This window comes from Microchirus variegatus (genome assembly GCF_963457635.1).
Source record: "Microchirus variegatus genome assembly, chromosome: 7".
NCBI classification, from domain to species: Eukaryota; Metazoa; Chordata; class Actinopteri; order Pleuronectiformes; family Soleidae; genus Microchirus; species Microchirus variegatus.
Genome location: NC_139808.1, coordinates 4,689,210 through 4,700,807, shown reverse-complemented (window position 1 = coordinate 4,700,807; position 11,598 = coordinate 4,689,210). Strand labels below are relative to the sequence as shown.

The 11,598-nt window shown below is 41.0% G+C and overlaps 1 protein-coding gene across 3 annotated transcripts in view; it reads right to left on the bottom strand.

Moving 5' to 3' along the window:
• The window catches only part of itga7 (integrin, alpha 7), a 34,074-nt gene that overhangs the window by 1,679 nt on the left and 20,797 nt on the right, over positions 1-11,598 (bottom strand). The window contains exons 6-25 of one of the 3 annotated variants that reach the window (XR_014592872.1): positions 9,722-9,929; positions 8,467-8,663; positions 8,247-8,335; positions 8,009-8,136; positions 7,789-7,884; positions 7,554-7,615; positions 7,134-7,303; positions 6,804-6,953; positions 6,084-6,199; positions 5,805-5,991; positions 5,602-5,676; positions 4,804-4,883; positions 4,616-4,693; positions 4,328-4,430; positions 4,016-4,213; positions 2,911-3,027; positions 2,694-2,807; positions 1,720-1,818; positions 1,497-1,622; positions 884-1,047 (exon numbers count right to left, since the gene is read on the bottom strand). Coding sequence is in view for 2 of the 3 variants with exons in the window: in XM_083892190.1 (XP_083748316.1) it covers positions 937-1,047; positions 1,497-1,622; positions 1,720-1,818; positions 2,694-2,807; positions 2,911-3,027; positions 4,016-4,213; positions 4,328-4,430; positions 4,616-4,693; positions 4,804-4,883; positions 5,602-5,676; positions 5,805-5,991; positions 6,084-6,199; positions 6,804-6,953; positions 7,134-7,303; positions 7,554-7,615; positions 7,789-7,884; positions 8,009-8,136; positions 8,247-8,335; positions 8,467-8,663; positions 9,722-9,929 (2,504 nt within the window). In the remaining variant the exon portion in view is untranslated. The remainder of the gene's footprint in view (positions 1-883; positions 1,048-1,496; positions 1,623-1,719; positions 1,819-2,693; positions 2,808-2,910; positions 3,028-4,015; positions 4,214-4,327; positions 4,431-4,615; positions 4,694-4,803; positions 4,884-5,601; positions 5,677-5,804; positions 5,992-6,083; positions 6,200-6,803; positions 6,954-7,133; positions 7,304-7,553; positions 7,616-7,788; positions 7,885-8,008; positions 8,137-8,246; positions 8,336-8,466; positions 8,664-9,721; positions 9,930-11,598) is intronic. The other 2 variants (XM_083892190.1, XM_083892189.1) reach the window with 2 other exon arrangements.

Here is an 11,598-nt window from a genome sequence, read left to right as displayed (position 1 = left end):
TCGGGGATTGAACTGGCTACCTTCCGGTCTCGAGCTCGAAGCCCTAACCACTTGGCCACAGCAGTATGCATTTGTTTGCCCTCATTTCACCAGATAAGATGCAACAAAAATCTACTGAAAAATCTTCTAAATCATGTCAGAAAAACATATAATCATGGCGAGTTTGTGCAGTCAGAGTGAATTTTTAATTAAAAACAAAAAAGCATATCCTCATGCATTTCAAATGCAGCACTAGGCTTCAGTGCCTTTAATTGCACACAGGCCAACAAGTGCTGTTAGGAAGATTTTTATGTATTAATATGAGCAAAAAAACAGCAGAAGTGCATGACATAAAACCACAAGACAGCCCTTATTTAATGCTGGCAGACAAAAGAAGGGAGCGATGGCTGAACAGTGTCCGCGCGGCAACAAATTAGGCTTAATAACTTAATATGAACTTAGCAAAGAAACATACTCTACATGATTAATGCAACCTGAGTGTTTTGCAACTTTCACACTGGATAATGGTCTTGAGTGCTAAAGTGTTAAATCATTTAAACTTTGCCCATTAATGACCAAAATGTATTTTTTTTAAGAATCTTATTTTAGTTATATATATAATATTTTCACAGAGAATGCCTTGAATAGCATCATCCCGGTAAAGCATTATGCTCTAGTTTAGATTATATTAGGAGGTTAATCTGGTCAGAAAAATGCAGCAACAATAATTCATCGAGTACATTAAGAAAAACATGCACCCTCTAAGTTATTACTTTATATACATGTGCATGTTTTTGCGGCAGTTTGTCCCAAAAGGTGCCAAAACTTCATGCTGTAACCAACACCACCAACCACACCAGCAAGGGTCAAGGAACAAAGTGATTGTGGGTGAGCATTTTTCTACCGCTTTTGAGGGAGAGGAGGGGAGAACAGGCCAGAGTGAAATAATCATTACTATTATAGTTCTGATGCCTGCTTCTCCACCTCCGAGGGTTGGACCCCCAAATGGGCACGGTAGTATTCCGTCTCATACTGTGGGCGTCGCTCACTGCGTTTGAAGAACCCACACTGGGGTAACGGATCGAAACATAGAGGAGGGTAGAACAGGGAGGGGGGGAAACGATGAGAAATGGAATAAAACGGGGGGGATTTTAGACAGAGAGGGTTCCCAACATGGGATTGAGAGGAGACAAAATAAAGGGGAAGGGAAGACAAACAGGAAAAGTACAAAAGAGGATACATGAGAGTGAGCTGGAAGGAATAAAAATGATTACAGAACAAAAACAAAGCTGAGAGAAATGTGTCAAGGAAAGAGATAAGAGTCACGAGGACTACAAGATTAAGTGAGGTTGTCCTACAGGGGTTTGTGCTATAATGAGAGTCTCAATGTTTACTTCAGTGTTCCACAGCAGTTTTGATCACCAAGCGCTGGCAGTTTGAGAACTCAGAAACAAGAAGATAAGTAAAAGTAGTCCATATGTGCTATTAAAAATAAAGAGTCATCGTGAGTGTGTTACCTTCCACAGTAAGCAGATGAGCAGAGTCAGCAGCAGGATGCCTGCCAACACAGCGATGAGGATCCACCACCATGGGATCCAGTACTGGTCAGCCAGACCAGGCTCAGGGTAGATCATGACAGGGACCTGCAGCAGAGGTGAGGGGAGACACATGTGTCCAAATATGTAAGAACTAAAGAACAAAAGTATTTACGCTTTGTATGAGCTGAGCTGTGTTGGCTACCTGTGCAGCAGCATCCTTCAGGACCAAGTGCTTGATACTGGACTTGACAGTGATGTTGACTCTGACCATCAGCTCCAGAGCACTGACGGCAGGGAACTCCTGAGAGACACAGAGAGAGAGAGGATAAACAGTGTGAAAACCTTACTGTTCTGTTCCTTTGTCACTAGATGTTGCTCTCACGGCTCTCTGTCGTGCAGCTTCTCTTATCACACGAGCACAGACAAATGCACTTGTTTCATATTATGACAGATGACCTGAGGCTATCTCTACATGTCTGGATCTTTCTGCTGGATTTATTGTGTTTCTCTCTCTTTCAAAACGTCTGCATTTGCCATCAGGAGCAGCGACTCTTTGAGATCTGATTGTTAAAAGCTGCCTATGATAGGACAGATACATTTCGTTGCAATTCTCTTTGATGATTAAAGACTGTCATGCAAGTATTGCCCCCCCAAAAATCCTCTCCAATGTGCCTTTAAAAGGAAATTGTGTACCTTCACAAGACCCCAAGAAATAACAAACAATTTAACGCTGTTGCCAATCCCAGCTGACATAGTGCGTAAGGTGGGGGACACCCTGGACAGGTCGTCGTAGAGATAGACAACCATCCACTCCACCCTCATATTTACACCTACAGTCAATTTAGAGTGTCCAATTTGCCTAATCCCAAAATCTGCATGTTTTTTGACTGTGGGAGGTGACCAGAGAACCCAGAGAAAACCCTAGCACATGCAGTTTCCAAACACATTTATAATAAAGTACAGAAAAGTACTGCACTAAAGTCCATTTTATTGGATGGTTATGCTGGTTGCCCTATATATTCTATGTCTTGAAATTATTTTGTTGTTCTCTGGCTGAATATTAAAGCCGCGGACTGCAGAGTGTTGACTGCCTTTACGTTAAAACTTCTTATTACTTATCCTGTAAATGGACCTTATGCAGTTATCTCCATAAATCATGTGCATATTTTTTTTTACCTCTATGAAACTGCTGTTCCACAGTCTGGCATGGACCTTGAGGACAGCCTGACCAGAGAAGCTGTGCAGGGGACACTGGAAGAGGACACAACGTGCAGATCCCAAGAGACAATCCTGCAAGAAAAAAAAGAAGAAGCAGGAAACCAATAATTGAATTTTTCCATGTCTACATTCTACTATTCTCTCCTCTTGCCTTCTCTCTTTGTGCCTTTCTTACCAGTTTGCGCGACTTGCGTCTCTCTGAGGCGGCCACAGCTGGGGTGGTTCGTCCCACGCTGCCTTTCGTCATCACTTGACCTTCGTCTTCTGGGTGCGAGCGCTTTGTTCTCACAATCTGATGGAAAGTGATGTATTCATGCAGGCAGAGCAGAGAGGGAACAGTCAGTCAGTTGAGAGGGTTCAAGAAAAAACACAGCAATGGACATGACTGAATATATAAAAGGAAAATCATTATGTGTGGTGCTAGTGCGCTCAATCCAGTATCCTTGAGCATACAGAGAACCAACACATAAGGTGAGTTTTTTTTATCACAGTGTACTGGGAAGGGTGAACACATTACTGTACTCTTTTAACCCTTAGAACAGAATTTTGGCTTCTTTGTACCATTAGTATGTTTAAGCATACAGTATATACAGAGGCTTTTCAAAATAGAGTGCAAAAAGCAAAAAGTACTCCAAATGTTTAAAATCGGATTGAATTTGTGAAATATGGAAATATGTCACAATTCAAAGTTCACTTGGCTCGTTTTTTAATGAACAAAAAGAAAACGGTCTGATTTTGTGACTTCTGCACAATTATTGCGACATAATATATGAAATGAATCATATGTTTGACTCAGCAACACACGTAGATGCATTTTTTAAAAGCCTGAATATGTGACCTATAAACACACAACCCCAGGATGTCCATATAAGGAGTTGTGTTTATTCCTATGGCAAATTAACATGGGCGCACCTGTGGCACAGATCCGTGCCGTGCCCATTTCCTGTCCCCTACACCCAGAGGAGACATTTTGCCAGTATTTAAATTAGCAAACATTCACAGGGGAAGAAGGGATTTACAGTATAATTAACTCTAGAGAGGAAGTTCTTTTCTATCCATGTGGAGGTAATAATTTAACTGCCAAAGGAAGTTGATCAAACACAATTTTCTGACATTGTCACTGATTTACTTCCAATTTATGAATCCTACTGGACCAAAACATTTATGGACAGCACTTACATAAATGTGTGCAGACTGTGTGTAATTTAACTACATTAAAACCTATGTGGAGTCTTGTGTGTGTGTGTGGCAAAATAACAACCTCACTCCATAGAACTTACCCCGACAGTCTGCGAGCTTTTGCTCTGTAGCTTTAAAGGATTCAAGGCCTCTGAGGGAGTGCAGTCTGTGTCAGGGTGACCCTCAAACCTCAGGCTTGCGGGATACAGGAGCCACTTCTCATTGGCCAGCTCGTAAGGCCACATGATGTTCAGGAAGGCAGAGCCCAGTGTCTGCAGGGCTTGTCCTGGATTAGACACCTGAAAGACCGAAATATCTGCAGTCAATTATATGAGACACTGCAGAGACTCTTTGTGTCTTTTCTGGTTCTTCTAAGATGAAAAACAATAAAAAAACAAATGGCTTTTCCTCACCACAAACTCAAAATCCACAGGGCTGCCTATGTCCTCCAGACTCCTCATGGCACTCTCTCCCTTCACTGTCCCGCTGAAGAACAGCTGGTGCGGCCGAGCGAGTCTACAGTAACACGTCACAGTGTGTCAGACAGCTGCACACACCTTTATATGGCTGTTTAACCTGTATTTTCATTTCAAAGCATGACTGTTTTGGATGTCATTAAATGTGTAGTCACCATTTTAAACCTAGTTTTTTGAAACCTAGAACATTATTTTTATGCCATTGAATCTTGCAGTGTTACTCACCCACTGACAGACAGAGGGAGCTCTATCACAACTTTAGCAAACGCAGTGACTGGGGCCAGGTCAGGCTGCTCACTGATACTGAGACACAAACAATGAAGGAAGAATATTTATTTTGACCAAACAATTGAAACATCTAATTAAGTAAATAATGCAAAAAATTTCATAAAAATAAAATAAAATGGACGTACGTTGTCAATAAGAGATCTGCCGTCAAATCCGTGGTCTCAATGGTGATGTTTGCTGTGCTCAAGTTAATAGAGAATTTCAGCTAAAAGACAAAACACACACACATGTTTATTACGACCAACAACAAGCATTTAATATTATAATTACAAGCAAAACAATTACCTAATTGGTCAAATTGAGGAATTGAGGTTTATTGTGGATGTCTGAGTGGGTTTAATGTATACAGCCAAAAACTTATTTTCATGACTGATTAATTGACTTTTTATTTTGCCAATGAGTCAAAAACAGAGGAAAATAAATCACATTTGTTGGCATTTTTTTGCTGAATAATTTGGGTCGTTCTTGTGAGCAGAAACTTCTTCAAGTAAACTCAAGCAAGTCCAGTTACTGTATATATGTACACTCTTAGAAATAAGGGTTCCAAAAGGGTTCTTCTACAAGGGCTGAGGTTCTACCTGGAACCATTTGCTTCGTTTCAAGGGTTCTTGGTAACACTAATGGTCCATTTTGATCCAGAGAACCCTTTAAAACCCTTTTCCTGAATAAAGGGTTTTAAAAGGGTTCCAGGTGGATCCTTTATATAAAGGTTCTACCTGGAACCAAAAAGGGTTCTCCTATGAGGAGAAGCCGAAGAACCTTATATGGTTCTACTAAGCACTTTTATTTCTAAGAGTGTACACTACAGAGAACCTTTACTGACATTTCTAATATTTAATACAAAATAAAACTTTCCTGTCCTAACAATCATAATCATATTCATAAGTAAGATGAATGTTCACAGTTTTCTTTTTCCACCTTACCTTTGTATTCCGCTTGACGGGATTTCCGAGGTCACATTCAACTTGGGAGCCATTCTGGTTTGCTTGACATCTCATCTACAGTCAGTCATGACAGATTATATTAAGTATTGTTGCTTTTCAGTGAGTAAAATCTATAGTAAAACGTATAGTATATAGAGCTGTGGTATTGAAACCTTCAGCTGTTTCCATGGTGTAAGCCATACCTGCGGTGGAACCCTGGAGCCAGCATATGACAGCGTGTTTGGAAGGGTAATATTCAACTGAGCAGCATGAGCGTCATCTCCGTCCTCGTCGGGGAGGAGAGGGTCAGAGGGCATGTTGGTGACGGTAATCTCCAGCACGACCAGTCGCTGGTCTGACAGGGAAAACACCTGCACATCATCCTCATCTCTGCAGAAATGAAAAGACAATCATTGTTACAGTTTTGGTTGACGTCATTAAATCCGGCCGGCAAACATGGAATGAATTCAGTGGATACTAACTTTGGCAAAGGAGTGAAGAGGTCAGAGGTCAGGGGTCGCGTTCCAAATTGGTAGCTCAGCTTCAGGTTGCTCTGGCAGATTTTGTCAACGCCACATCCCTGTCGCAGGAAGTTCACCTTCAGGGGGTAAACAAGACAGAAATACATACGTAAAAACATAGTAAAGTCATTAATAAGTTACATATGGAGAAGTGGCCGGGGTGAAAACACTGATGATTTACATAAATGACAGTTATTTGTTTCCATTTTCCAGTAGTTGCCTTTGTTTCTTTTAATCATGGTCACGATTGTTCTGAAATAGTACAATTAAAGTGTATTTTATTGTAACTGTATTGGTAGTTATTTGAACCTAATCCATGATCTATCCTGTTGATGTGTGATCACTGAAGTAAAATCACCTCAGTTACTAAATGAAGAGGGGTTTTATCCTCTTATTTAATATAATAATGTTGTGTTTCAAACTATACATCCATGATAATATACTTATCTGTGTATCTATCTTTGAAGAGGATGATTTACAGAAAAAAAAAGCTTCACATAATGTCTTTTTTTTACTTCTTTCCGCTCCCTGTATGTGTGTTCAACTGCTTTTATATTGAGCTGTCATGGCCAGACATTTCTACATGAATAAATGTTAAATTAAATTATGTAGATACGGGAGAATGGAACAGGTGATTAATTAGTCCTGTCTATAATCAAACGCTTCCTTTGCGTTACGGACCTCAGAGTGCAGCGTATTAGAAGGTGAAACATTCAGCACGGGCGCCAGCATCTCCAGACGTTTGGCACCCGAGTGTCTATGTGGTGGCACAGCCTTGATCGTATGGGTCACTGCCAACGAGATGGGACGCAGTTTGTCCCTGATGTTCTCCTGCGTGGACAGAGATGAGGATTAATCATCAATAAAATCTCAGGTCATAGAATTTAACTATAGTTGAATACAGTGATAATGTAGCTTTTCTTGCACAATTATGATTCACTACAAAAAACCTCAGAACAGAGACGTTTCTCCAACTATAATCGCCACAATTAACACATCTCGGGTACTGACATGGAGCTGGAAGACAGCAGTGGTGCATGCGGGGTCAAGCTGCTTATGCAGCTCCACTTCTTCCGTCTGAGTGTACTCGGGTTCGAGTGAACTGCGGCCCAGGAAATTAACTCTGTGCGGGAGGCCCAGCTTCCTGCGCTCTGTGTCGGCTTCAAAGTGCACCACCAGGGCTGAAAGGGAGCAAAATGGAGGCGATGAATCAAGAGAGAAGAAGAGTACACAAATGTCAGCACACAACCTGAGCCCACCAGGGGCGGCGCATACATTAAACCCCCTCATCTCAGGGAATACTGTATTACACAGCTGTGACTTAATCATAATAAAGTCTAATGTTATCCCGCAGACATAGTAACGCTCCACTGTAAATAGAAAGGTCTCCTGTTACTGTGTGCGTCCCAGGATAGAACGGAGAGAACTTACTAATGTGTGGTGAGTAGTGTCGTGGGTGAGCTGTGAAGATGAAGCAGGCCTTGACCTCCACACTTGAAAGAGTCAGAGGGGGAGAATGTGAAAATAATTAAAAAATACAGTCACAGCAGAAAACTCTTCAGAAGATTATTTCCTTGATTGTGTTTTTAAATGTTTTATAGACGAGATTTCACAAGCATTACAGCGTGTTATTATCTTGGAGGTTTGTTCCATTATCAGTTCTTACCACACTCCCTGTCTGCCCTTGCAATTGTGCTGCTCCAGATCAATGTGATATGGATCGATTGATATTTCTCTGACCACATGAATGACAGGACGAGACCTGTGGAACAAATCACGATTAAAAGTTGCTAAAACATGAACGTTTTAAGATAAAAACTTGCACTTGTAAATGTCAGCTTCAATTTAGAAATCAAGATGGCCCTTGCCAATGTCATCGTTCTCACCTGAAAAGAACCACTGAATCGTGAAGAGAGCCCACTGCAAGGTCTGGGTAGTGGTTATTGTCAACATCCAGACCACCTGAGATGGAGTATCCGAAGCGTTTGACATCAAAATCACGACCATCCAATACCTGATAGGATGAAAAAAAATTGATTAATTGACTCCTTAATCCTTTATTTGTAATCGCGCTTTTTTATCTTTCATCCTCATGTCCGCTCATTTGTTACATAATAAACTCACCTGAGCAGGTTTGGTCTCAATTCCAGAATCTGATCCTCTGTAGATGAACACTTTGCCATCTCCGTCGAACGGTGCACCAACAGCAATATCTGTGCACATACAGGATGGATTTACAACACATGTATGACACATAACCTACAGCATTTCCTGGACAAATACTTTTCTCGGGCTTTGATGAATTACTTAAACCCTGTGTGGTTTTGATGGGGCTTGTTCTCACCTCCGTATCCATCTTGGTCCAGATCTCCGATGCTGCTGACCGTCATCCCAAACATCGAGTCGTACGTCCCATTGAGACGGATCGGGCGAGCGTGATCTTCCCAGTGACCGAAGGGGTTCAAGTAAACATAAACAGCTCCACCGATCTCTGCCTTACGGTCGAAGAAGTTAGGAGCTCCAACGATTATGTCCGTCCAGCTGAAGACAGAAAGAGAAACGGAGAATTAAGACTCAAGAGTGAAAGATCAGATAATAAATGATATAATAATTCACATCCATTTTCCACTGGAAGTTTTCCTGCTTTACTTTGGCAGTGGGATAATTTATTTTATTTTATTTCATTGTATTGTATAACCAGTCCTGGAAATCCACCATAGACTGCATATAAACAAGTGTTTAGTCTTCCAGTTTGCCAGTTGCTGCTCATCAGGAAATAAGAATATACCGAATGGCCACCAGGGGGATTTATAACAGTACATATATTCATGGTCTCAGTCGCTAGTTTCAAAGTACAGCACATGATGTCATTATTGCAAACAGTGTTCCCATTTAGAAGAAAGTAAATTATAAAAAATGCACATATTAGTGGACACCAGTGTGATTGACAGCTGGTATTAATAACCATTTAACCCCTAAGCCTCAAAATTAGCCTCATTTTAACGATAAAAACGGCCAGAAAATGTCATGTGAGATAGTGCTTTTGCCCATTTTTCTAGAATAAGTTTCAATATCTGGCAGTTTTTTACAATTTACTGAATTTTAAAATAGTGTATCAACAATTTATAATGAATGAAAACAAAAAGACTTTGCCTGTTAAATTTGAACTGTATAAAACATATTTAAATAAAACTTGTTGAGTCTTTGTCTCAATGTACAAAAACAGGCCAAAAATATGGAAATGCACAGGTGTTTTTTCCCACTTTTTCCATTCCTGGGGACAAAGATGCTGATTCGCTGGCTTACTGCAACAGCACAAGTGAAATTACCGTAATAACCACATGTTGGCTTTGATGTACAACTTCTCAGCTTTTAGAAACCCTTGTAATTTTCTGATAGCACAACCCGTCGCGTAAATTACAGTAATGCAAAGTGCACGAATGTGTCGTCTCTGATACGCTCGGTGATAAAGGGTTAAATAGGTGCCTGGCTGCAGGTGGCATGATGTTCATTTCCAGTTGCAAAACCTGAACACGGCAACAGTCAAATAATTCCTTTAACATCTATAGGACACGGCGCCACACTCAGCACGTCCTCACCCGTCCTTGTTTAGATCCGTCGTAGCTACCGAGTACCCAAAGGAAGACGCCAGCTCCTCCCCCCAGAAAATGTGCTGAGGCACCAGCCGGTAGACATTGTCCTTCTTCAGGAGCACCACTGCCCCGGTGTGATTGGCCCGGGGTGCACCCGCCACAAAGGTCAGCTCACCGAGAGCCATTATCCCTAAGGCCGAGTCCACAGAGAAGCCTGGAAAGGAAAAAGGGGTTGGGAGTTTATATTGACCGAGGGCCTCTGAGGCTAATCTCTGAGTGCAGAATGCTCCGCTCATCTTCTTACTAATGAAATGTGCGGTGGCTTAAGTGTCTATTGATTTTACGCCAAACTCATGATAGGTATAAATGTCCTGTGTGTTGCTAGGGGGACGCCTGTCAGAGGTAAGTGAATGGTTGTGTGTGTCCACGAGCAAAAAGGGGGGGCAGAGGGAGATGTATTGGGCTTCCACATAATGTCTCATGAGATTCATGATCGGAGTGTTTTGTATCAGCGAGCTCTGGTGAAGGAAGTATGTAAACATAAAGGGTGGATGTTAATCAGATTTATGGCCTAAAGGCATTGCCCCCCGTTTTGTGAGTGTGCGCTGTGGAAGTGTCGGTATGCCCGTGTGTGTGTGTGAATAACTTAATGTGATGATGCTTTGCATGTAAATCAGTTAAATGAGGGAAAGGGGGATGGGTGTGTGTCTGTGTGTTTGTGTGATGAAGATTGTGTAAAAAAGTAAAATACACATTTAGCATTAACTAGGTGCTTACTAACATATATAAGTAGCATACTAGCCCTTTATTAGTAATCATTAAGCACGTATTAACACCTTATTCTACCTCTATATGACACAAATTAAGATTTTTCCTACGTTTACCTAGTATGCTACTTATATGCATGTTAGTAAGCACCTAGTTAATGGTGAATATGTGTTCCCTAATCTAAAGTTTGACCAAAGTTTCTTATCAGGCTGTGAAAAATAACACATCATATGACACATTTCACTGTAAACAGAAGAAGCAACCACATGCATTTGCTTCATTGGGTTACACAAAGAAAACATGCAGAGGGTGTGAAGAGCGAGGAGAACCTCTCTGGACATTTGTTAGTCCTGAGTAAACATGCGGCGGGGAGACAAAATGGAGACAAACAGTGAGCAGCTCCAAGGGTTGCAGGTGTGGAATGCAACAGTCTGCATCTCAGCGCCTGTAAAAACCCAACGGACGGAGACAAGGCGCTAACTTTTTCACATGGGGTGGTTTTTAACACTCTGACTTACGACAAAGTCAACGCCTGTAAAAGTAAATGTGGAGTGGACGTGAACTGACTAGAGAAGGTGGTCATTTAAATAATCTGATTTCATTGGCCTATAATCTCATTTAGTAATATTTGGTTGGCACGTTATTGAAAATTGTGGGATTTTTGGCTCAGATGGGATGACTCCAGAGTTTCTTTTTAAAGAATGAAAACATGGAAACCATCACCATTAGAGCTGCAACTAACGATTATTTTCATAATGTTGTCGATTAAGGGAGTAATCGTTTGGTCCAAAAATGTCAGAAAACGTGGAAATAATATCTTGTTTTGTTCGTGATTGAGTTTTAATGAGTTCTTTTTTATATGGAGCAAAGAAATGAAGAAAATGTTCACATTTAAGAAGCTAAAATGATCAGAAATCTCGTTTTAATCATGAAGAAAGCTTCAAATCATTTAATCGATAATCAAAATAGATGACGATTCATTTAGTAATCCGGTAAATAACGGGAATTCATTTTGGAGTATGCCTCTGTCGATTTAGTAAAACATGCATATAGGTGTGGCTTGTTAGGATCAATGGAAGCATGTGAGTTGTAAATGAAGGCTAGAAGAAGGTCAT